Source organism: Myxine glutinosa, chromosome 1, assembly GCF_964187855.1.
Source record: "Myxine glutinosa chromosome 1, kmMyxGlut1.1, whole genome shotgun sequence".
Lineage (NCBI taxonomy): Eukaryota > Metazoa > Chordata > Myxini > Myxiniformes > Myxinidae > Myxine > Myxine glutinosa.
In genome coordinates, this window is record NC_136261.1 from 126,117,851 (window position 1) to 126,145,278 (window position 27,428).

General features: G+C 43.9%; 1 protein-coding gene across 3 annotated transcripts in view; it reads left to right on the forward strand.

The window, feature by feature from the left end:
* LOC137428089 (SWI/SNF-related matrix-associated actin-dependent regulator of chromatin subfamily A member 4) overlaps window positions 1–27,428 on the forward strand; it is a 155,443-nt gene that overhangs the window by 24,542 nt on the left and 103,473 nt on the right. For 2 of the 3 annotated variants that reach the window (XM_078776859.1, XM_068118032.2), the window contains exons 2-4: window positions 17,703–17,872; window positions 21,646–21,909; window positions 22,069–22,189. In XM_078776859.1, coding sequence (XP_078632985.1) covers window positions 21,664–21,909; window positions 22,069–22,189 — 367 coding nt within the window. In that variant the 5' untranslated portion in view covers window positions 17,703–17,872; window positions 21,646–21,663. The remainder of the gene's footprint in view (window positions 1–17,702; window positions 17,873–21,645; window positions 21,910–22,068; window positions 22,190–27,428) is intronic. The other variant, XM_078776863.1, reaches the window with a different exon arrangement.

Consider the following 27,428-nt stretch of genomic DNA (forward strand, 5'->3'; position numbering starts at 1 on the left):
GCTGCAGGCATAAATGGCTTATGCAACCCTTGATGATGGAGGGGGGGGGGGGGGGGGGGGAATTGGTGTAAAGTAGATTAGGTATATGAGTAATGAACATATAGCATTTAAGTGTGTTGTTTGTATAAAAATAAAAGGGCTTGTGTCCAAGTTTGTTCAGGAGTTGATAATCATGTCCCCTCCCCACAATACAACAACAACAACAACAGGCATAGGCATTTCAAGGCCATTTTCCCTGCAAGAGCGGGGGTTAGCCTCGCGGTTCCCATGACAATCTTCTCCATTTTGCCCTATTTTCTGCATCTCCCCTTGTTAACCCCCTTGCCCGCATTTCTTCTTCGACCATCTCTAGCCAAGTCTTTCTCGGTCTTCCCCGTCCTCTACTTCCTTCGACATTCGTTTCCATCACTCTTCTCAACCAGTCACTTTCATCCTTCCTCAACACAAGACCAAATCATCTCAAAATGTTTCTCTTCACAGCATCCATCACAGGCTCTATTCCCATCATCTTTCGCAATTCATCATTTGTCTTCCTCTCTCTCAACGATACTCCACACATCCACCGAACCATTCGCATTTCCACCCTTTCCAGCCTTCGTTGCTGCTCTACTTCCATTACCCATGTCTCACTCCCATAAATCATAACACTTCTCACACATGCAGCATACACCTTTCCCTTCAGCTTCAACGACACTCCCTTCCCCGTCAGTACGCCACTCAGTTCCCGAAACTTCTTCCATGCACATCTAACTCCAGCAACCGTTGCCGAGTCTGATCCACCTTCTCCATTCAGCATGTCTCCTAGGTAACAAAAAATTTTCACACCTTCCAGCTTCACGCCGTCTCCAAGATCCAACTCAACATTTCCTCCATCTGCAGCTCCCTCTGTGCACACCTGACACTTGAATGTAGCTGCCACACTGGTTAATGACCCTCTCAAACCACTACATTTTTGATGAACCCACTCAGCGCACATTGTACATTGAATGGAATTCACTCTGACACCCTTCCTGCACACAGCACACGGCCACTTCCCAGTTCTTTCCACCTCACCACATGCTTTACCACTTGCCATCACCTTCGTTTTTCCGATATTCACCGTCAGACCTTTTGTCTCCATACATTCCTTCTACTTGTTCATCTTCTTCAGTCCATCCATACTTTCTGCAATCATCACCAGATAATCTGCATACAACAACTCCCACGGTAAACCCTCCTATACGTTCCGAGCCAGCACGTCCATCACAGCTACAAATAGTAGTGGACTTAGTACCGACCCCTGATGCACTCCCACCTTCACCTCAAACTCACCACTGTTCCCGTCCTTCGTCCTTACAGCTGTGTGTGCTCTTTTGTACATTGCCATCACTACTTTGATCAACCATTCCTCCACTCCTAACTTCCTCAATGCCCATGTCACTACTTCACGAATGCTTTCTCCAGATCAACAAACCCAAGAAACAAATTCTTCCTCTTCATGTACTTCTCCTGCAACTGCCTCACAATAAAAAGCGCATGTCGTTCCTCTTCCTGGCATAAATCCAAACTGCATTTTGTCAATCTTCACTTTCTTCCTTATCCTCCTCTCCAACACCCTTTCCAATACCTTCATTCCATGCTCCAATAACTTTATCGCTCGATACGAGCCACAGTCCAGAGGGTTACCTTTCCCCTTGTATAGAGGGACGAGGGTACTCAGTTCCCAATCCACTGGAATGCGGCCTTCTTTCACCACCAGATTGCAGATCTCTGTCATTCTCTTCACATCCCAATTTCCCGCTGCCTTCAACATATCTCCCACAACTCCCGTCGGCCCTCCCGCTTTTCTACTCTTCATTGCTTTTATCGCTTCCTCAACTAACTTCTCGGTTATCTTCTCTGCCGGTCCTAAAACTGGGTTACTCTCGATGTTGCCATCCCATTCATTCTCTGCATTCAACAGTATTTCCATATATCTCTTCCATTTCCTTTAATTCCATCTGGGTCCACAACGATTTGTCCAACTTCATCCTTCAAGCAACTCACCCCCATCACATCACACTTCTCTTTCGCTATCTGGTTTTCAATCCTGAATACCGCTCTCTGACCCTCTTCCAAATCCAAGCGTTCTTCGAACATTTTCCTCCATGCCTCCTGCGCCTTTGCTACCTCTTTCTTTGCAGCCTTCTTGGCTGCCTTATAACTTTCATGCTCTGCCTTTTCTGCCCCCATACCCTTCGCCTTCTGCCACTCCTTGAACTTCTTCCTCTTCTCGTCAAAATTCTTTCCAACTTCATCATCCCACCACCATGTTTCCGAGTGCCTCGGTGGTCCTTTTGTCCATCCACATACCTCACCAACGGCTCCCAACAGACTATCTTTCATTGACATCCAACCACTTTCAACCTCAACCACATCATCCTCCACCATACTCAGCCTCTCTTTTAATGCCTCCCTCACTGTCACCTCTTTCAACCTCCACACCTTCATTCTCGGTTGGTACTTCACCCGCCGAGCTCTCCTCGCACCTTTCACCCTTATGTCGCAGACAACCAAGTGGATCTGTTTTTTTTTTTTGTTTTTTTTTGGTATACTGAATCGAGGCTCGTTAAAGAGCTGACATTTACTTCACAAACAAATCGGCCAGACAAACAAAATATATAAAAAGAGGGAGCGGAAGACAAGAGAAGGGAAAGCACACAAACACTTGAGAGCACACAACATTTGAGAGCAGGGAGATTTGTGGGAGGGAGAGGGCTTGGGGGGAGGAGGCATGGGAAGGGGGGTGGGGGGTGTGGGAGAAGTATAAAACACAAGGACACCAAGGACACCAAGGACTTCCAGGACAGAAGTTGGTATTTCAAAAAAGTGGAATTGGGGTGAAACTAGCGGGGGTAGAAAAGATCAAGGTTTTGGATGGGGGAAGATAAGAGATGGTGGTGAACAGCTGTTTTAAAGACCTGGAGGGTGGAGTGGGATTGAAGAGAGTGAGGGAGTTTGTTCCAGAGGTGGGAGAAAAGAGGAATGAAGGAGTGAAGGTGAGCAGAGAGTCTTGATTTTGGCAGTTTAACCATAAGAGGGTTGCAGGCAGATCTTGTGCGACCTGTAGGAATATTTGCGGGACAGAGCCCAGAGAGAGCTCGGGGGGGCAAGGCCAGAGAGGAGTCGGTAGAAGACGGAAAGACCACCAACCTTCCTGCGGTGAGTGAGTGAGAGGCCCTTGGAGTTAGCTTCATCGCGGGAGATTCCAATGATTCTGAATGCTTTGGTTTCAACAGCGTGAAGACAAGCTAGGTGTGAGGCAGGAGCACCAGCCCAGAGGGGAGAGCAGTATTCCATTGAGCTGCGGATGAAAGCCTTGTATGTGGTGAGGAGCTCAGGTGTGCCAAGGAAGGACTTCGCACGACGGAGGATGCCCAGTCGGCGACTGGCTTTGGAGGCCAGATTTGAAATGTGGTTTTCCCAGGAAAGATCATGGCAGATCATGGCAGAACAGACTCCTCCCCCGGGATCACCTTTGTGTCCCGGAGGTGCCCCCTATCTCACCTACGCACCAGCAGGTTGTCAACGGTTGTCGTCGACCCACATGACGTGTATGTTAGAAGCTTATTATCCTCTTTCTGGAACTGAGTATTACAAATCAACAAATCAGCTCCATCAGCAAACTCCAAAATCCTTTCACCTTCTCCATTTCTCACACCATATCCGTAACCCCCATAAACTCCCTCAAAACCGTCCATACTCCTTCCCACATGTCCATTTAGGTCTCCTCCTACCACAACAACTTCCTCATCTTTTACGTTTTCCATCAGCTTCTCTATCGCACACCAGAACTTGTCCTTCTCTTCATCGCTCCGACCAACCTGCGGAGCATATCCCGAGATGACGTTCACCCGGAGCTTTCCAATCATCATTTTCACCATCATCAACCTTTCACTCACTCTCGTCACACTCACCACACTGTCTACAAACTCCTCAGAAAACAGGACACCAACACCATTCACGCCTTCTGGGCACCTTGCCACACAAACTTGTATTTCTGTCCCTGCCTACCCTTCACCATTCTCACACCACTTCCCTTCCATCTCGTCTCCTGCACACAACATATGTCCACTCTTCTTCTGACCAATACTTCCACCACTTCTCCTGATCTCCCTGTCATTGTCCCTACATTCCATGTCCCAAACCTCAGAAACCGATTTCCACGTCGGGCATCAGACGTTTCGTCATCATAAATGGAGTGATTTCCACCCTTGCTTCGATCGGGTTCCCCACCTTGAATTTTGGCGAGAGGGAGTGGGGTCCCCCACGGGGTACTTCGGGCTGTACCCTGCCCATATGTCGTTGTAATTGTCATGGTTCTCTTTTTGAGGCAATGTTTTAATGGCCGGATGCCCTTCCTGACGCCAACCCTTTTAGTCGCCTCTTACGACACGCAGGGATACGGTGTACCTATTCTAAACCGGGGTACACACCCCTTCCCACAGTAATGTGTCAAAAAGCTTATCACTGTTGTCGTCCCCCCTTCCCTAATTAAACCTTTAAATAATTCCCTCTGTAATCTGTCTGTGTTGCTTTTAAATGAAACATTTCACCAGCTACCCAAGTCCAAAGAAATTCCTTCCACACCCTCCTGAGGAAGTTGAAAGCAAGGCCTTGTGACCACCAAGGTAAAAGCTGCACCGGTGCTGGTAGCCACCCGGACCCGCTTGAATCCACTCGTAAATGCAGGCGCAGCAATAAGCTATGAGAATCAGGATGGGGGGGGGGGGGGGAATGTGGGGTAACGAGTACACGATCACAAAGTAATGAAAGGTGGAGGGGCTCTCTCGGCTTCCTCCTCGTCCCACCCCATTTCGGCTTCCCTCTTGTTAAGACCCCTCTTGGTTTTCCCCTTGGCCAGACCCCTCTTGGCTTCCCCCTCGGCCAGACCCCTCTTGGCCTCCCCCTTGTCCAGACCCCTCTCGGCCTGCCTCACCCTCGTCCAGACTCGTCTCGGCCTCCTTCTCGCCCAGACCCCTCTTGGCTTCCCCCTCGGCCAGACCCCTCTTGGTTTCCCTCTCGTCCAGACCCCTCTCAGCCTTCCCCTCGTCCAGACCCCTCTCGGCCTCTCCCTCGGCCAGACCCCTCTCGGCCTCTCCCTCGTCCAGACCCCTCTCTGCCTCTCCCTCGTCCAGAACCCTCTCAGCTTCATTTTCTCACTGTCCTGTTTATCTTACACCTTCCAACCCCCAGGAGTAACTATGCCTGTGACTCCCCTTTGCTACCACTTCTCATTTGTCTGGGTGTTGTACCTCTTGAGGAAGTTTAGTTCTACTTTTGAGGAAGTTCAGTCCCTCAAACACCTGTGTGTCAATATATAACGATGATATTTTTGGGCAATCCAGATTTCAATGTTTGCCTCCAAAGCCAGTCGTCGACTGTGCATCGTGTGTCATACAAAGTCCTTCTTTGGCACAAAATCCTTCCTTGTCACACATGAATTCCTATCCACCTACAAGGCCCCAACAAGTGCTGGCAGATGGAATGGCCAGTTAAATGTCCATCTGAGGGACACCACACACACACTACTGAATCACACTGCTTATGAAACACCAGGATGACAGTTTATAGCTGGATCAGGATTCAAACCCAGACTAGACATTTTAGAGGTGAGTATGCACACCTCTAAGCCATCCTTTCAGTCCATGGTGTTTCCTGGTGGTTTCTTTATACTTCTGCCATTCATCTTAAGCCTCTTTTTAACCTGGTAAGAGTTTTCACCAAAATAGTTGTTTTGTTTTTCTGGTTTATTTTTGTGCAAGGCCTCCAGATGATTATTTTTCATTTTCCTCACATGATTATAGAAGCTTGCATTGACAGACAGACAGATTGCTTTGACTGTATTGTATGTTGGAATCGGTCGTGTGGCTTGGTTTTTAATCTCGTCGATTACATCTTCACCCTTTTGAGAAAGGAAAGGATCAGAGTGAGAATTGTGGAAGAATCTCACATTGCAGAAAAGCCTTTTGAAATTCCTTCAAGCTTGCAGCTGCAAATGATAACGGCATAATTATCCACTAATTGTAAGCATCATTGTGCGGTGCTTTATTTAAATACACCCATCCAATTGTCTGTCAGGGAAAGGCAAGGAGATTTGTGTCTGCATTTATAGAACAATCTCCCAGGTGGAGATCCTAATTTATTGCTATCCTGACTTGCCTGAAATGTTTTGATTTGTCAGTATTGTTTTTGAACATTGTTAGTAGATTTAGTATTGTTGCAATGACAAAAATAACATTTTCTTCCTGTCCCACAGTTGAATGAGGGGGAGTTCACAGAATTATAGGAACCAGCAACGGTACCCGCCTTATGGGTGGGGCTTCAATTGGGAGGCCAAAATGAAAAGGCCAAATATTTGAAATTGAAGGCATTTTTTATTTTAAACGAGTCATATAAACATCCGTTGAATCATATCACACGCAAATCATCAAAATCTAAACAGTACATGGCGCCCATTTTGAAAAAAGATTGAATTCTGCAAAACGGAAGCGGCCGCTACACGTCTTTCTCAGTCGCACGTTTATGTGTGAAGAGTGCGTGCCGAATCTGTAACACGGAAGCGGCCGCTACACCTGTTTTTCTCAGTCGCTTTGCACACGCTGCCGTTACTTCGGAGCCGCATGTTTATATAGGAAGAGTTCGTCAGGAGTCAATCTACTCTCACCTGGTATGTAGAATTTCAACAAAAGCCACGTCACTGTTCATATCGGTAAATATTATTCCATTGTGTTTGGAAAAACGGGAAAATTGGAAAAATTGGAAAAACAATATAGCCTATTTTACTCACAGGGGTCCTCGGATTACCCACCCAAAATATCGTTGCGATCGGTTCAGCCGTTTTTGCGGTACCTTCGAACGGACAGACGGACGGACATTTGGTGAATTATAGTAAGATGATGTACAATAGTCCAAAACGTGCCAACATTTTTCAAATCAGTGTCCATTATCTTAATTGCACTTGCCACATTTGTCCTTCAGACTATCTGTCAGTAAAACATAAAAATTTTAAATGTTCTTTCAGCCATGTCTCTCTTGGTTGCTGCAGTTATTTCCTCATCGATGGCCATGCAAGTGGAATTTCAAATGTCAACAAAGATAACAGTCAATGTAAGGCATGTCTGAGTTGTACTGGGAGCAATCCAGTTATTTATTTATTTTTTATACAAGGTTTAGCCTCATGGAAGAGCTGCGACACAGAACAGATCAGGACACAACATAACAAAGGGAAGAGCAAGAGAAAGGGGAAACTCCAACAGTAGGGTGGAGGAAGAAAGTAGATTTGGATGGACAAACAAGAGATGCAAGTAACGATGAGGGGTATGGGCAAACGCAAGGGTGGGCAAGATGGATACATAAGAAAATTTTTGAAGGGGTGGTGGTGACTTAATGGGTGTAGAAAATATCATGGTTTTGGATGGAGGGTGACTTGAGATGATGGTGAACAGCTGTCTTGAAGACCTGGAGGGAAGAATGAGTGTGTGGAAAGTGGTTCCACAGGTGGGAAAAAGAGGAATGAATTAGTGGAGGGTGTGCAGTAGTTCTGGATTAAGGCAGTTTCACTAAGAGGACGTTGCTGGTGGACTGCGTGCATGCTGCAAATACTTGAGGTGGGGTGGGGGGGGGGGCAGAGCATGGAGAGGGAAGAAGGTGCAAGACCAGAAATGAGGTGGAAGAAGATAGAGAGACCACCAAATTGTCGGCAATGGCGAAGTGAGAGGCCCATAGACTCAGCTTAAACAGGAGAGGTTCCAATCATCTTGAAGGCCTTGGTTTCCAGGGCATCAAGCGGTGCAAGATTTGAGCTCAGAGGGGAGAGCAGTACTCCATCAAGCTGCAGGTGAAAGCCCTGTAAGTGGATAGGAGCTCAGGTGTGCCAAGGAACAACCAACTTTGCATGACATAGGATGTCCAGTCAGCGTCTAGCTCTGGAGGCCAACTTTGAAATGTGGCTTGCCCAAGAGAGATCATTGCTGAGAGTGAGACCCAAGAGTTTGAGTGAATGAACCTCTTTGAGAGGGTTGTTGAGAGAATAAATTGTTGGGTAGTGGGAGGTGGTTTGCGGAACGGTCCTTTCAGAGAGAGCGAGAGAAAATGAGAGTGTGGTATTTCTTAGGATTGAAAGACATATTCGAGGTGTTTGACCAGTTTGTGATTTTTGTCAATGTTTGAGAAGTAAGAGGCTGTTGCCTGTCTGTCAAAATAATGAGAGATGTCACGGCAGAGTGTGGAGTCATCAGCAAAGAGATAACAAGGATTTTTCAGAGTCAGTGTGGTCATAGATGAATATTAGGAATAGCATGGGGCCGAGAACACTATTGGGATACTCCACCCTTGACAGGGAGAGGAGAAGAAAGGGTTCCGTTGAGAGCCACACATTGGCTATGAGAGTAGAGGAAGTCATTAATCCAATAGTGGAGCTGGCATTGGATGCCAAAGGCAGACCGATTTGAGAGCAAGGCAGGATGCCAGACTATCAAAAGCTCAAGATATGTCTAGGGAGACAGTCCTGATCTCTTGTCTGATGTTGAGGACCTCCATCCATTGTTGGGAGAGTAGAAGTAGCATGTCCATTGCCCAAGGTAGAGTGACCAGGTATGAATCCGAATTGATAATCCGAGATGAGGCTGTTGGAGAAAAGGAAGGGTTTCATATCAATTGCGGATGGATTCCATGGCCTTGCTGATGATTGGAAGTAAGTTGATAGGTCTGTCGTTTAGGGGATGATCTTTTCCTCCTTTTTATGTAATGCTGTGATGTTGGCTGATTTCCAAGCAGAATGGCGGTCTTTGTAACATGGGTCTTGTGCACAGGTAGGTGTGCTGGAGAAGGAGCACACCTCTGGTCACCATCCCTCGGTGTTTGTCCTTAATTGTCTGCTGCAATCTTAGCATGAGGCTAGTGAAATAATGTCCTGTAATTGTAGTTTTGAGGCATGTAATCAATCTGTAGGTTTTCCTTGGCATCCCAGAAAATCAAGTTTCTGATCTTGTGGACTCATGGCTGTGTATAAAACTTCTTGATCCCTTGTGCTTCCATTGCATGGATTCAATGGAAACACAAGGGATCAAGAACAACACTTGGAATACATCTTTAAATCCTGACAAATCTCACACTCTCACTATCTCTCTCCAAAAGGACAATCTAGCAAACCCTCTTCCCCCTCCAGCCCACACTTCCCCACCCCATATACTTTCTTTACAAGCCTCCCGGAATGTTTAGCCATTCAAATTTCTCTGTCTCACTATCAGCCATGATCTTTCTTGGGTAAACCACATTTCAAAATTGACTTCCAAAGCCAGTCGCTGGGTTCCGGGATCCCAGTTGTGAAACCACATTACATCACCAGTTACAAGACACCCAATTATGATATTGTCTTTACAGGCATTGAACAGTTCAAGAAGTTCTCGACATAAAGCCAGGAGTTGTTGTCAATATGGGACTTTCAAAATGTTGCGATCCACCCCAGAATGCTTTTTGTGCATGTGCTGAAACCCAAGCAACAGTGGCCATCGGGACATGCTCATGTATACTGTCATGTCTGACGCTTCCGTTAAGACAGAACACTCAGCGCCGAGACCTTTAGTCTCGGGAGATGGCCCAAGCGGTCTTTTATTGCACAGCGTTCAATGAATTGTAACTTTACCGTTCCCCAAGGATCATTGAATTGGGCCGAAATCGAAGGCAAACACGTTCTTATCTTTTAAATGATTTATTTTGTAAAGTAAACAGGGAAGAGGGTAAACAAGATACTATAAACAAAAACAGAACAAACCAAGCAAATCAAAAAGACACAGAGGCCAATGGAAACACACAAACTTCTGTACAATGATGAAAAATAAACCAAAACCTATCACACGAAGGGCACCACAGATCACGCTTGTACAACAAAAATAATGCAGGTGAGACTTCCCTTTTCTCTGATGCGCAGGGTGAATGCCAGAATCAAAGGAGCCTGCTTCGGAAACCAGGTGCGATACGAGAGACAGTGACGAGACAGACAGACAGACAGAGACAGTGACGCATAGCTCCCAAGAGGCCGGAAGTCAAACGGAGCATGATGACATTCATTCATAAGAATCCCAGCGACTATTAACCTCCACCAGTCCTCGTGGAGCCCTTTGTCCTTTTTAGAGCGAGGCCTCCTGCTCTGCCTTCCGTCTTTTCCTCCAGGCCATCCAAAAACACATGGTGATCCAACAACTCCAGAGAGACCGACAATAAGACTCCTCACAAAACTCGGTGAACACTTGCTCTCATGTGCTCCTTTTACACGAGGCTTCCTTATCTCTATCTCACATCACCTTATTCCTCGTCTTCATCTCGCCTGTGTCTCTTGAGTTTCTTTTTCCTCCTCGGCAGAGTGCCGAGGAGGGAAAAAGAAACCACACCCCTCTCACTGTCCCGCCCATGGGGTGGCGCCAATATAAATAAATACACATTGGTGCTTCTGGTTCCACAGCACATTACGCCGCCATGACACACACTGGCCAGATAGATCGTGATGGCCTTTTGCACACCTGACACATGTGCCTCTCATGGGAAATCTCACCAACTAGCCCTGTCCACAACATTAGGTGTTTAGTCCCATGAAATTCATGTCTAACCTGTCCATAAATCCCATACGCTGCCTCCTCAGCATCACGTGTAGCAAACGACTAACTCTGACAGGTCCCTGCAATCTAAACGCTACTTGAAACACATGGATCGTACTACACAGTCTATCTATGGACCTACCCTCCCCCCGCAAGTCCCCATCCAGCCCCCATTTCCACATAACAATAGATTGGATGCAAAATAAAGATGGTTGCCTAAAATGGCTTACAAAGCTTCTAAAATGAGTTGAAAATACTTGGAAAAGTACCTGAGAGAAAGAGGTGTGCCTCTGCAAAATGAAAGAGCTGTGCCACAGTTTGACGATAGAGTTGAGATCTTACAGCTGCCTATACTGCATTCTCAGGATGATTTGTACCGGTACAAGTCCCGAACTGTGTTCTGGCACGTGCTACTCAAACCCTCGACCATTGCCACCATTCAGTGGACTTTGAACCTTGTGGGAGTGTCTCCTGTGAACATAGCCGGCTTGGCGATTTATTTAATGGACATCTGCAATTGGAAAGACTATGCTATGTGTCATTACCAACAAAGTAATGCTCACCAACTTTTCAACAAAGAATATCGTCACAACATGAAAATACACAAAGGTTGTGCCAGCTATTTACATGGGAGCTGGATATACCATCGGACTTCCCTGATGGAGACCATCTATCTGGTTTGGGTGATTCTTAGCACCGATGGGAAGATTATATCTGGGGCTTGTGAATGCACAGGATAAGTTTACAACCTATATTTCTCGTATTAGCTATATTTCTCGCATTACCTATATTTCCGTGAGTCCGATTTGCATCCAGGCATACAACAATTTCCACTCTTTTGTCTAAGTTCTGGGAATTATGTTTAAAAGACTGTTTGACTTGCACATGTTGATCTTGCAACAGCAGGTTAAAAGCACCCTGTCTAGCAGAAGTGAGTGGCTGAATATTGTTACGGGGTCTCCCCTCCCCCGCCTTACCCCTGGTCTCGGTGGACCTCCGGACCCCGAGAGGGTCCCCGGCAGAAAGATGTTTTTATACCTCACTGGAACCAGCAAATGAAACAGTCGAGTCAAATGATGCAACCACACCCGGTTATAAGCAAACCATAATATATTATAAATCCCACACAAAGAGCCATACCGCAATGGGGCAAGCCATACAGCAATGGGGCAATCACACACAAAGAGCCATACAGCAATGGGGCAATCACCCCTACTTTCAAATCCTACGATAATATCCTTATCAAGCCCCTCAACCCCACACTCACGGCACCTCCCCCAATGTCTCTGCTCCACTCCAAGGCGAAGCCCCAATGTCTCTGTGAGCTCCCGCGTTCGGGGAGGCGAGGCCCGATGGTCAATTGAGGCGTCGACGAGCGAGACGACCCCGAGGTCGCGTGCTCAGCCCCCAGCAGCACAGCGGTGGAGAGGAATCTCACAAAGATTCGAATTGAGGTGTCGACGAGCGAGACGACCCCGAGGTCACGTGCTCAGCCCCCAGCAACACCGCGGTGGAGAGGAACCTCACAAAGATTCGCTCCGATGTACACGTTGCGGTCCAACCCGCGAGCCTCCGTAGAATTTGCACGTACCCCTCTCTGGCACGGCCGTTCCCGGCAATCCACTAGGGAATAATGCCCAGCCGACACGACGAAAGCATGTTCCCTGCAGGGTGCTCGCGTGGCCAGAATGGCGGGCGGCTTTCGCTCCAACCCAGGTTCTCAAGGTCTGGATCCTCCGGAACCTTGCTGAGAATACCCGGCGACACAGGCTCCCCGCACTCCGGCGATATTTCTTATTGACCGAACTCGCTTTTAAGGACGCAAGGTTCCCCCGCACTGTACGTCGAGCGCTCGGCCCGGAGCCTCCACCACCACGTCCCTTTCCGATCTCCCACCTCCCTTTTCTTCGCTCCACCTCTTCCGGTCTCGATCCGGATTTTTTCCACATTGCACCAGGAGCGCTTTTAAATCTTTTACTCACAACAACCCGTTCCCTTAAGTCACTAAGCATAATATCTAGAATACTTCGAACACTTAACAACAGCAATACTCATAACCACAATCATTAGTCCGTAACAATATGCACAGACAACACATGCGCAAGAGGCTTCATTTTCGTTCATATGTCATTTTGAAAGTCCGGTATATTGAATGCTGATTGTTTGGGGGACCCTAATTACTATGAGGCTTTGGACATGCCCAATTGTTGTGCATAATGGTGAAAATGCTACTTTTGTTGTGGATTGTTGCATATTATGATAACCTTGACCTGGCAACCCCCCCCCCCCCCCCCCCCTGATTAATCCTTATACCTGGGTAACATTTTGTGAGTCGATTGTATCAGCCAGCTGTCCTCACCTAGGTTAATCTTCATGGGACGTGTCCATGCTTGGTCAGGCACCTGTTTCGCTATTGTTGAAAATGAGGGTGCTCTTTCTTCAGAGACAGCTACTATACATTCGTGGATTTCTTTGAAGCTGGCGCCTTTGTTGCATAAAAGTGAAGACATTTTGATACTCAATTTTAGTAAGATCAACAGTTTTGCTACATTGAAAACTTTATGATTGTACTCTGATTAGCTATTTCGGAATAATGAAACTAATGGCATATAATATGTATATATGTAAGTTTGTAATGAGCAAAATACAATGGCTATAGGATGTCAATGAACACGTAATCTCCAGAACCTTTTGAACATTCCTTGGACAAATAATCCTCAAAAATGGCTTGCACAATACAGACCTGATAGACGTTGACGTACCTTCCCAGAATAAACCTTTTTTGTTTCTTAAATTGCTTCTGAGTATATTTGCTCTTCCCTCCAGTACTCTAACTCTCTGCCAATTGCCATCTCATGGTGTGTCGATAATCTTGTCTCTTCTTGATAACTCTGCCTCTTTTGTCTGCTGACAGCTTTGTGCTGCTTCTTTTTTTTTTTTAACTATTGTAACTTTGGCAGACTTCCACTCTCAATCATTTGAGCTCTTCATTGATCTGTGACCGCTATAATAATAAATATGACTCGTCACGATCAGAAAAGAGGAGCAGTAATGTAAAATGAAACTTTTTGTTCTGCTATCAAAATTTATTCATATGTTATTAATTCCGCTACCAGGAGGTTGTTTTCACCGCTATCTGTTATCTGTCTTTTTGGCTCTGTCTGTGAGCAGAATATCTCAAAAGTTATGAATGGATTCAGACAAAATCTGGTGGATACATTGGGTGTGTGACCAGGAATAATAGATTAGATTTTGGTGAAGATCCGGATCCGGACCTGAGAATTTTCAAGTGATTCTTCACTGTTGAGTGATGGAGCGAAAAGCCATTATACAGCAGGATATCTTTAAAAGTTCTGGACGGCTTCGACCAAAACTTGGTCGACAGGTTGGGTGTTTGACAAGGAAGAATTGCTTCAATTTTGGTGTCAAGATCCAAATCCAAATCTGAGGATTTTAAAAGTGATTCTTCACTATTGAGAGATGGGGTCAAAAACAATATACAGCCTGATATCTAAAAAAGGTTGTGTTTGAGTTATGACAAAACTAGGTGGATGAGTTGGTTATGTGACGAGAACAAATCTATTCGATTTTGGTTCATGTCTGGATCCAGATCTGGCCTATCAATGGGATACAAAACATAAACCGTTCAGCCTGGCAGAGGTATGCACTCTACCAAGTGCCATTCCAGTTTATTGCTGCAATGACAAGGCCATCAATTCCATGCCAGAAAATGTATGGTGCACACCGCTTCCAGAACCCTGGAGTATCGGAATGATGCAAGTGGGTCCTAGCACTTCAAGAGATTACTGCCAGACACAAATTTCTTCAATCTCTTACAAAACAGAGCTTAAAGCCGATTGCAAAAGTCTATAACTTTGCATCCATTGTTGTTTACCTATGACTGGCATTACAAAGTTTATGAAGCAAAAGTAATTGTTTGAAGAAAAATACAACAAACTAGAACGGCACTTGGTAGAGCACGTACCTCCCTCCGCCAGGCTGAACAGTTTACGTTTTGTATCCCACTTATAGGCCGGATCTGGATTCGGACCTGAACCAAAATCTAGTCGGCTTGTTCTTGTCACCTAACCAACTTGTCCACCAAGTTTCGTCATAACTCGTCCATAACTTTTTTTTAAATATCATGTTGTACACGACCGGTCAAAAGTTTTAGAACACCTCAATTTCTTTAGTTTTTATTGAAATTTATGCAGTTTAATGTCTCAATGTACTCTGAAATTAAGCATAGAACAAATAAACAATTGGAGGTAAAAATAAAAAGAAATCATAGAATCATTTTGTTTAACTAAATTTTATTTAAATTTTTGACTCAACAAAGTAGCCACCTTTTGCAGATATAACCGCCGAACACACTCGTGGCATTTTTTCTACAATGTAAATCAAATATTGTTCAGGAAGTTCTTCCCAACACTGTTGCAGAATTTCCCACAAATGTGTTGCATTTGTAGGTTGCTTTGCTTTTATCCTTCTGTCCAGTTCATCCCAAACCAGCTCGATGGGGTTTAAGTCTGGAGACTGTGTTGGCCATTCCATGATTTCAAGCCTCCCGTCTTGTTCTTTTCCTCGAAGGTAGTTTTGACATAGCCTGGAGGTGTGTTTAGGGTCATTATCTTGCTGTAGGATGAACCCCTGACCAACTGGGCATATACCAGAGGGTATTGCATGGTGCTGCATGGGTATTTTTTTTTTTTTTTTTTTAATTGCATGGTGCTGCAAAATGCTGTGGTAGCCCTTTTGGTTCAGGGTGCCAGTCACTCTGTGCAAGTAGCCGACTCTGGATCCAGCAAAAGTGCCCCAGACCATCACGCTTCCTCCTCCATGTTTGGCAGTTGGTGTCACACACTGAGGAACCATCCTATCACCTACTCGACGGCGTACAAAAACCCTGCGTGAAGAACCAAAGATTTCAAATTTTGATTCATCGGTCCATAAGACCTTCTTCCAGTCTTCATTAGTCCACTGGCGGTGCTTCATGGCCCAGGCAAGCTTCTTTTTCTTATTTTGCCATCTTAGCAATGGCTTTCTTACTGCCACTCGACCTGTCAAACCTGCAGCTCGAAGTCTTCTCTTCACAGTTGAAACTGAGACTTGCTTACTTTGAGGAGTGCTTGAAGCTGTTGTCCTTTGAGCCGCCTATCACGCAAGCTGTTGACTCTCAGAAACTTGTCTTCTGATTCTGTTGTGGCTTTGGGTCTGCCAGACCTCTTCCTGGCAGAGTTTCCTCCAGTTTCCAAATGCTTTTTGATGGTGTAGGAAACTACTCACTGACACCTTGGCTTTCTTTGCAATTTCTCCAAAGGAAAGACCTACACTTTTAAGTGTTTTAATAGTCTGTCTGTCTTCCTTTGTTTATTGCCTTTTTCTTGCCATTATGATAGCAATATACTACTTCCTGCAGTGCAATATTGTCCAAATAATGCTTCAGAGGGTGTAATTACAGTCTGTTCCAAGACTGCTTTTGCACAGACAGGGGAGGGGGTTTGTAATCAAGTAATCAGCAGAGGTTGGGACGCCTGTAGGAATTGTTTGCATCAACTTTCAAGGCTTAATTTACTTACATTGCTGCAGAACAGCTGTAAGTTGTTAACCCATTACTTGTTCCCTGAAGAAGGCCTTTTTTTTTTAACAATATAACTATGCAATTTACATTATTTTCCCGTTTTTGCTAACCTAAACTTTTTTTAAACCTCGAGCAGTTTACTGCTTACCTTTGTACCATTTCAGGTTATTCACTGGACTTGAATTGCTTAAATTTAAATAAAAACTGAAAACATTGAGGGGTTCTAAAACTTTTGACCGATAGCATATATCGCTTTTCTCTCGATTTCTCAATGGTGAAGAATTACTTAAAAATTAAATAATTCTCGTATCCGAATCCATTTTCAGATCTTCACTAAAATCGAATCGATTCGTCGTTGTCACACACCCAAACGATCCACCAAGTTTAGTCCAAATCCGTCCATAACTTTTTGAGATGTGCTATATATCGGTTTTAACCATATCACTCAATTTTGAAAAATCACTTTAAAATTCTCTGATCCGGATCCGGATTCGAATCTTCACCAAAATTCAATCAACTCCTCCTTATCACATACTCAACATCTCCACCAGGTTTCGTCCAAATCCATCCACATCTTTTTGAGATATCGTGCTATTTATCGTTTTTAGCCCTATCTCCCAATGGTGAAGAATCACTTAAAAATTCTACTAGTAGAATCAGGATCTTCACCAAAATCTAATCATTTCGTCTTTGTCACATACACGAACTCTCCGCCAGATTTCGTCCAAATCCGTCCACAACTTTTTGAGATATCTTGTTCACAGGCAAACAGATAAACAGACTGGGGTGAAAACATAACCTCCATCCACCTTCAATGGATGAGGTAACGAGTTGTGTTCTGCATGAAAGGATGGGTTTGCAGATTTTGCTGGTTTCTCTTGCCTATTTGTCCCTTTGCATTTTCTGGAAATTATTATTTAATCATTGGTATTGCACCTGGTGGAACTGACAAGCGATGTGGAATATTTAATGGAACACTTGGGTTTGGAGTTGTGGTTGACAAAAAAAAATACTCGTATAAGCAACTAATAAATGTTATTGTTACAAAAATGTATCGTTAAGTATAACGATTTCATATTATTTTCAATTAAGCGTAAACCTTGGTCAAAAAGACAATTTAAAGTGTGTAGCAACGGGAGAGACACTTTAATGGGATGGACCAGTGACAGTTGGCAATTGAGATTTTGAGAGATTTAGGGGAGTTGGGGAGATTCTAGAGGGCAATGGGTGGTGGGCGTTAAGCAGTGGGAAATTCACAACATTATAAGTGAGACCAAGCAGTCGAGAGTTGTCGCCGCATACAGCTTTTGCAGTTGGTTCATTTGGCATCCACTGGCACAGCTATGTGCATACAGACCTGCATGAGACTTGAAGTGGTGATTTGGGTTTGGTGACATTTCCCTTGCTCTTTACAATTCTGTGGTCATCAGTAACGTTTTAGACTGTACCATGTTGACACTCAACAAAGTCTCTCACCCGGCTAACTTGCATGCTTTTTGTACCCCCAGGGCTCCTGCATCGTTTCGATGAGACAATACTGCCACCACTGAGGCGGTTTCTGTGCCTTGAATGCCTTTGAAGCCCTCCTGACCAAGCCCACTGTGCCCCACTGCACACTGCTGACGCCCCCAGGGTGATTCCACTGCACTAAAGGATAATCACCCACCACTGTGGTCTTGTAAGCAGCGTTGGTTGAAACGGTCATCATCCCCGATCTGCTTTTCCCGGTTTACTCCTCATGCCCTGCTCTCATAATCTCAGCCAGCCTCACTTTACTCGTCATCTTTTTTTTCTACAAAAAACATTCTCCGCCATTTGATTTAATTTCTTGCCTCTTGTTTTTGGTTCATGCGTTATCTAACAGAGTGACCACTATATTCGTCATTGGTGTGTGTCTGTCTCTGTCTGTCTGTCTGTCCGCAGCATAACTACCCGATGATATCATCCGATCTTGATGAAACTTGGGTGGGAGGTTGATATCATGATCTAGTTGTGTCCTGCCTAGAGTGGGCATATTGCGTCCATTGTGGGCGGAGCGACGCCTGAAAAAGATGTCTTTTTAGGGGGTAATCGAGTTCAAGCTACATCTTCTCCGAGGGGTTTGGTGGAATCTGACAGGGGTTTCGGTATTTGGTTAGGCCAATGCCATGTGTCTAGCCCCACGGAGCTCGATTCTTCATTTTCGCCTCAAGGTCAAGGTCACAAGGGCACGAAATTTAGAAAAGTCGATTTTTGATGGTTTTATTACATTGTTCGCTTCCTGATAGGGTGAAATGTCGTACATGATCTTATATTATCACATACATCATGAAATACAAGTTTTGCAACAAATTTCAGAATCTTTGACCTTTGAAGGTCACAAAGGTCAAATTTTTTGTCGGAATCGAACCGAATTTTTGGTATTGTGTAGCTAACTAACCTCATAATGCAGCGCATTGGGGCCCTTTGTAAATAGGCATGTACACCGCATGTCGGGGGCCGGCACCTGCCACGTGGGCCCACGACCTCCCAGTCCGGGCCTGTTTCGGTTATAGTCCGTCCTTTGTCGTTGAATACCGCTTGCTCGTGAACCATCGTCGTCTCCTGACTTGTTTTTTTTAAACCCACTTGCTGGCCCATAGCATTGAAATTGGTGATTACCATTAAAATGCTTTTGTTTTCCACCGTTGCAGTCATTATTTATTTTATGACATTTGTTTTTTTGTCGTTCATTGTTTGCCAAAAATAAATTACTTGCTTATTATCAATATGAGGTTACTCTGCTTCTGTGGTGCAATTAGGCTCTTATTTGAACCGCAATTTGGGAGATTAAGGGAGGTTATCCACTCTGCCCGATTGGCCGACTGAACTGGCATTTAAAAGAGGGTGTTGCAAATTACCACCTGGGACTGCGTGGCAGCGTTTTTCTTTTAGTGCTTCTGTCCAGAATTAATTTTCCAGCCGATAAAGCCCATTACCACATTGACACTTCCAGGACATCGATTGCCAATACAGAACCTGGTGTATTCATTCATACGTACAAGTCTGAATAGTGGAGCGTCATGTGTGGGTGGTAGACGATCTGCACAGAGGAACATTGCTGTAATGATCCACTAATGTGATTTCTTTGCGCTTCTGGGCTTTGCAAATGATATAGGGTGTCAGGTTTTCCATTTATTTCTTTTTGCCTGCAGTGAGGGAATACATGCTTGGGTTGATTGGTCCCATAGTGTAGGTGGGTCAGTGAATGGAAAAAGATGTTCCCTTCTGTTACTCAATTTTTTTTATCGTGGCCTCTGGATTTTTTTTATTATAATTTTTTTTTTTTTTTTCAGGGTTATGGCAGATATCCATACAGTCGTGGCCAAAATTATTGGCACCCTTGCACTTTTTTCAAATATTTCACCATTTCTTCCAGAAAATTGTTGAAATTAAAAAATCTTTTGGTATCCACAATTCTTTATTTCACTGTTAATATTACAGAACCTTTGTTTATGATTCAGAACTTAATATATCCTTTTAAATCAGAGAATAAAAAAGAAATGGCATTGACAAAATTATTGACACCCGAGACTTAATATTTGGTAGCACAGCCATTGGACAAAATAACTGCAGTCAAGCGCTGCCTATAGCCATGAATGAGCTTCCTCCACCTCTCTACTGGCAGTTTGGCCCACACTTCTTGTGCAAACTGCTTCAGTTCGCCCAGATTTGAAGGGTGCCTTCTCCCAACTGCTGTTTTCAGATTTCCCCACAGGTGTTCAATGGGATTTAGATCTGGACTCATTGCTGGCCACTTCAGAACAGTCCAGTGTTTTGTCTTGAACCATTCCTGGGTGCTTTTTGAAGTGTGTTTGGGGTTATTGTCCTGCTGCAAGACCCATGACCTTCGACAGAGACCCAGCTTTCTGACACTGGGTTCAACATTGTGCTCTAAAATGCCTTGGTAATCTCCTCATTTCATGATGCCATACACACATTCAAGGCACCCAGTGCCAGAGGTAGCACAGCAACCCCAAAACATCACTGAACCTCCTCCATCTTTGACTGTAGGGAAGGTGTTCTTTTCTTTGAAGGCTTCATTTTGTTTTCTGTAAACATAGAGATGATGTGCTTTACCAAAAAGCTCTAATTTGGTCTCATCTGCCCACAGGACATTCTCCCAGAAGGATTTTGGGTTGTTCAGGTGTTTTTCTGACCTCCTCAGACAGTTCTCTGGTTTGCTTTCTTTTCTCCATGCTCATTGCGGTACACACAGTGACACAAAACAGCAGAATGACTCCTTTTCTCTATTCAAATTGATTGAATCGGTGATTTTTATATTGCAGGCACCTGCAACTCACCACAGGCTAGTTAAATTCCAAAGTAAAGGAGAATCACCTGCTTGAAATCTAATTATTTCTAACCACTCCTAAAAGGTACCAATAATATTGTCTGGGCCATTTTAGGATTTCTTTGTGGAATAAGCTAAAATTTAGTAATTTTTTCAGCCTTTTTTGTTTTGCTCCACTGCAAAATAAAGAAATACATATGTGGATACAAAAATATTTTTTAATTTCAACATTATTTGGGAAGAAATTGTGAATTATTTGAAAAAAGTGCAAGGGTGCCAATATTTTTAGCCACGACTGTATTTCTTGATTAAATATATCTAGGTATAATCAAAAAAATCCCTTTCAAACTGGTGCAATGATTTTCACACCCCATACATTAATATTTTGATGTGTTATGATTATGGTACTGTACTATGATTATGGTACTGTATTTTGATGTACAGGTAGTGGACAAAAAAAATGGAAACCTCAATGTAAAGTTAGTTAATAGGACATTGGGCTAACATGTGCAGCCAGTACGGTCTGTTTGTGCCAGTGGCATGGAGTTCACGAGCGTCTGGAATTCTGCAGGAGGAGGGATGCGGCACCATTCTTCCACGAGAAAATCAATGAACACACGTGTTTGGTGGAGGTGGAAAACGTTATCTCGGGCATCGTTCCAGGATATCCCATAAATGCTTGATTGAGTTCAGATCTTGACTGAGAAGGCCATGACATATGGCTAACATCAATGTCGTGCTCATCAATCCTTGGGCGACCACACATGGTCTGTGGATGGGTTTATTGGGGGGTGTCCTCTTGCAGCCATGCTAGCCATAATTTTAGGCAACCATGCTTGTGCAGCCTTTTTTTGCATGACCCCAATCATGCTGGGATGTTATTTTCTTAATTAACACATGGGCCACACCTGTGTGGAAGCTTTTGCTTGGTGTCCCTCATTTACCCAGGCATTTAATATAGTTTTTGTCCACTTCCTGTATTATAATTATGGTAGTGCATAATTATTTCTGCTCTTTGTCAGCTTTTATTTAATCTAATTATATATGCTTTTAAAAGATATACTTCTCTCAGAATAAACATCGAAGTACAATTTATTCTCCCCTCCATACCCCTACCCTATCTCTCCTGATATGTTTAGAAGTGTGCATCTCAGGCCATGGCTGCATCTGCTGAGCCAAGACCTGGCCCAGGTGGAGCCCCTGGCATTGAGTCTTCACCAGAGGGTGAGGCTGGCTTGTTAGGCCTAATCCAAGGACAACCTCAAGGTACTGGGCACTTGAGTTCCTCCACGCAGTTGGGTTCCTCGATGTCCTACCAGCCCCCATCTTCTGGTCCAGGATCTTTTGGCCCCTCGCCTTCTGGCTTACCCCCGGTTCAGGATAGTATTCATGCCCTGAGCAAGGTCAGCCTGAGTTGGTTGTTGTTGGTGTTGTTGTTGACCCCCATATTTGATATAAGTGGAGATTGAACTTTCAGGGATTGCATGCAGGAAGGAAGATTGTAGTTTAAAACGAAAGCAATGAAGAACAATGCAAAATGGCTTTTTTCCTTCCTACTGCAGACTGTGGAATCTCTTCAGGAGGCAAGACCCAGCGATGATCAGCGTAGCCAGAAGCCTTGTGCCACTAAGCCCACTGGAGCAGGAGCTATCCCATCAGCTGGTCCGATAGATTCTCAGCAAGGTAATTTTCTAGTTAGTAATCGGACAATGTTTGAGAAGGATAATTATTATTATTTGTTTTTTTTATCTCCACGCTTTTTGAGAAAAACTGGGAGATATTGTAGTCGATTCCATCTGTCTGTCCATCATGCTATCTCCTCCTAAATGGTTGTGCAGAAATTCACCAAACTTGGTAGTTATAATCACCACAGACAGGAAGGAAGGTGCAAGAGCAGTATCATTTTTGCCGCTGCCCCCTGGGATCAACAGGTCAAATACCGAAAATGCAATTACGTGCATAATTTGTTTTAAATGAAACTTTGTATGTATATGCAATCAATATTAGAGTACGCATGAAATGTGGAACGATTTTATAAATGGATTTCACCCCTTGTTGATGCTCCAGCAGGTGGAGACTTAGGGACACAGGAGACAAAACAGGGAAAACTATAAAGAGCAATCGGAGATTGCAGACCCTCGCCAGGATGTTTTCAGTGGTTTTTAAGGCTTTTGTGTTAAAACAAATATGGCGGCCGACCCACGTAACCAATGACGTCATTATTATTATTTTTTCTCCACCAATTTGTCCCGAGATAATGCTCAAGAAATTTCATCTTGATTGGATGAAGGTTTGTACTTGTCGAATTATGACATCATAATGGAGGGACCATTGTCATCATCATTAACATATTTTATTCCCTATGGAGAGTTCTTTACAATGAGCCATGTCTCAATTTTTTATATGCAGCACTTTCGGAGATCACAAATTTAAATCACATGGTGGTGAGGTGTTTGTAAATCACATGGTGGTGAGGTGTTTTGAATTGCGTGGTGGTGCGGTATTTATATTTACGTGGTGGTGAGGTATTTATAATTACGTGGTGGTGAGGTGTTTTTAATTATGTGGTGGTGAGGTGTTTTGAATTAGTTGGTGATGAGGTGTTTTGAATTACGTGGTGGTGTGTTTTGAATTACTTGGTGGTGAGGTGTTTTTAAATGACGTGGTGGTGAGGTGTTTTTATTACGTGTTTTATGGCTGTGAGGTGTTTTTATTACGTGTTTTATGGCTGTGAGGTGTTTTTATTACGTGTTTTATGGCTGTGAGGTGTTTTTAATACGTGTTTTATGGCTGTGAGGTGTTTTTATTACGTGTTTTATGGCTGTGAGGTGTTTTTTATTTTGTGGTGGTGAGGTGTCTTTATTACGTGTTTTATGGCTGTGAGGTGTTTTTAATTTTGTGGCTGTGAGGTTTTTATTACGTGTTTTATGGCTGTGAGGTGTTTTTAATTTCGTGGCTGTGAGGTGTTTTTAATTTCGTGGCTGTGAGGTGTTTTTAATTTTGTGGTGGTGAGGTGTCTTTATTACTTGTTTTATGGCTGTGAGGTGTTTTTAATTTTGTGGCTGAGGTGTTTTTAATTTTTTGGCTGTGAGGTGTTTTTAATTTCGTGGCTGTGAGGTGTTTTTATTATGTGTTTTATGCCTGTGAGGTGTTTTTATTACGTGTTTTATGGCTGTGAGGTGTTTTTATTACGTGGTGGTGAGGTGTTTTGAATTACTTGGTGGTGAGGTGTTTTGAATTAGTTGGTGGTGAGGTGTTTTGAATTACGTGGTGGTGAGGTGTTTTGAATTACGTGGTGGTGTGTTTTGAATTACTTGGTGGTGTGTTTTTAAATGACTTGGTGGTGAGGTGTTTTTATTACGTGTTTTATGGCTGTGAGGTGTTTTTATTACGTGTTTTATGGCTATGAGGTGTTTTTATTACGTGTTTTATGGCTGTGAGGTGTTTTTAATTTTGTGGTGGTGAGGTGTTTTTATTACGTGTTTTATGGCTGTGAGGTGTTTTTATGAGGTGTTTTCAATTTCGTGGTGGTGAGGTGTTTTTAATTTCGTGGTGGTGAGGTGTTTTTAATTTCGTGGTGGTGAGGTGTTTTGAATTAGTTGGTGGTGAGGTGTTTTGAATTACGTGGTGGTGAGGTGTTTTGAATTACGTGGTGGTGTGTTTTGAATTACTTGGTGGTGTGTTTTTAAATGACTTGGTGGTGAGGTGTTTTTATTACGTGTTTTATGGCTGTGAGGTGTTTTTATTACGTGTTTTATGGCTATGAGGTGTTTTTATTACGTGTTTTATGGCTGTGAGGTGTTTTTAATTTTGTGGTGGTGAGGTGTTTTTATTACGTGTTTTATGGCTGTGAGGTGTTTTTATGAGGTGTTTTCAATTTCGTGGTGGTGAGGTGTTTTTAATTTCGTGGTGGTGAGGTGTTTTTAATTTCGTGGTGGTGAGGTGCTTTTATTACGTGTTTTATGGCTGTGAGGTGTTTTAAATTACTTGGTGGTGAGGTGTTTTGAATTACTTGGTGGTGAGGTGTAATCGTCCCAAACTTCCTGTCTGCACCTTCCCCTCCCCTATGTATGTGCTGAGGGGTTCTTTCTTGAAAAAAAAATCTTCAACCTAAATTGCTTATAAAAATGTAATATCACAAACATAACAAATACATTTGTGCAAAATAATTGTTTGTATTATGATTGGTGTAAATCATGACAACACAGCAACTCAGGTACAGTCATTATTCTCAGCTAAAATAAGCCCGTTCCTCAGTAACAACGCTTGGTGAGGATGAGCGCAGCGAGCCGAACCAAGCTAGTGTGTGTGTATATATATATATATATATATATATATATATATATATATATATATATATATATATATATATATATATATATATATATATATATATATTGTTGCGGATCTCAGATTACAGCGCTCCCCTTACCGAGGGGGGTTTAATCCCCTCGTCTATTACACTGGCCGTCCGAGTCCTGGAAGATATCGCGCTCCTTTGCGGGGGTTGAGGTTGACCAGGGTGACTGGTCAATGGGGTCCCAGATACCTTCGCCAACCCCGCCGCAAAGCAGGGCGCTACTTCTGCCCGAGCCACGGACAAGATGGAATTTTGCCGAGCGGTTTAGCAATCCGAAGCTCGAGCCGTTAGCAATAAAACGAACCCGATTCTGAGCGGTTCTAATCGTGCCACAGGTATTCAATTGGGAAAAGACTAAAGCGACCGGATGAGAGGAAAACCCAAAGAATAAGAGGGGTGAAGAAGAACAAATATGATTTATTAACTACACTAAAAGAGGAAACGAAAGGCAAGGATATACAAAAGAAGGAAATAAAAGGACATAGGGCAACCTTATACACTCTTATATAATAATAATAATAATAAATTTATTTTGTATAGCGCTTTTCAAGAAGCCCAAAGGCGCTTTGACAGAGTGCAAAACATAATGCATAACAATACATGAAAACAACAATTGCAAAAAGACAAGAATCAATAGGGAAATATTTAAAGCAAAAGGAGGGAGAAGGAGAAGAGATAGTCATAACACGCCCAGGACAATACAAACACACTTACACGAATGGGGTGATGGTGGTGGGAAGGAAGAGAAGGGTCCAAGCAGATGGGTCCTGGCTCCGGGGTCCGCCGCGAAGAATGGCAGGCAGCTGGTGTCGTTAGCGCGTGACCGGACCTTACAAATGCGAGGGGCGGGGAGGCTGCGTGCATATAGCGTGCCGAACACTCTCAAACCAAACGGGAGTTCGTATCAAACGATCATTCCAAGCGATTCTCTGCGCAGTTCTTCATCAAAGGGCTTCCCTCGTTCAGTTCTCTTAGGTTTGACTCCTTCTCTCTCCCTGGCGCATCTCTCCGCGCAGTTCTTGGCGCTTGCGCTTTTATAACCCGCTTAGAAATCAAGCCACGCTTCATCGAGCCACGCCTATTAACGAGCTCACCTCAGCCCTGGTTGGTCAGCGAGAGCTCACTGGCTCCACCCTCGACGGCTTGTGGGCGAGGCCACACCTCCTCCCTTGGCTCCGCCCCTTCTTTCCTCGAGCCGACCGCAAGTTCAATGGATTTTGGAGCGAGCGCTAAGGCAGCGACGACGGCAATAAGATTATGTGGCAGCATTGGGAAGGACAAGCCCCGTTGAAGGTGCTACTGGCACTTTGGAAAGAGAGAGAGATTGGGGATAATTGAAGGGGCCTAGGTTATTTGATTAATACAACGCAGATTCAACTATTTGAAACAGATCCTTACCTGAAACACATACTAATGAAATAACTAAAGAAGAAGCCTTTGGTGTGCTACGTGTTGCTCGTGGCCTAACTAGGGTGCGACCTTTGACCTTTACACCAAAAATGGGAATATTTACAGGGGATTATTTATAAGGGAATATTACAGATATTTACAAAGTGGAGGGTTCTAAAAACCACAACACTGCACTCTCATTACCTCCAGGGCCGTCCCGGCCCGAAAGAACTTTAACTTAGTGTGACACTCAGGTGTGGTAACCCTCTACTATTAACTTCACCCTGAGTGCGACATTTTTTTAAAACAACTAAGTAGGGCTGTCAACCGATCCGAGACAGGGACGAAATCCCGGCGGTTTCGGCTTTCGAGACGGTCTCGGGACGGTCCCGAGATAAATTGACTGACGCAATTTCTCGGTAAAAAAATCCCAGTTAAAATTCCAACTTCTTGCAGATATTTTCCATAATAGAGGCATTTATTGAGCCTTGCTTTCATTACTCTGCTTCTGCACAAGCATCATTTTTCGCAAGTGCAGCTGAACTGACACAAACGATGATAGATAAAGTAAACTCACTGTTCCAGGATTTTCCCCTTGTCAACAAACAATGCACTTCTTAAGTCATATTTATAAGCCTATAATGCATTTCGGATTGTACACGTTGTAGTGGTTAACTTATTCACATGTCGCGGTTAACTTATCCGCATGTGACGGTTACCATTACGAATGTTTGGTCGAACCCACGCACACGGACGTTTGGTTGTGTCGTCATGACGCACGCGCGGCTGTTGGAGCCACGCCCTCCGAAGAGGGTTCTTGGTTTTCTATAAGCCGTTACGACTTCCGTTCGCTAGCAGTTGCTGGAGATACCTGTACAATAAACAACCTTTTGTACCTAACGAAATTGCCTCTTCTTATCGTCTTCGGCAACCGCTAAAACGTAATATATAAAGTACACTATTTCCTGACATCGCTTTTCGCTCTACTTTATGTTGTCATTATCCATCGTGTTAGACTGAAAAAAATGAGTTTAATGTTCGTTTTGTACGAATTAACTTCAAGATTCCAGAATGGGTTCACATTCAAACTTTTCAATGGCTTTTTTAGTTAATTTGTTTCTATCTTGGCGTTTAAGATAACGAATATGATAAGACAGCATGGCGATAACAATT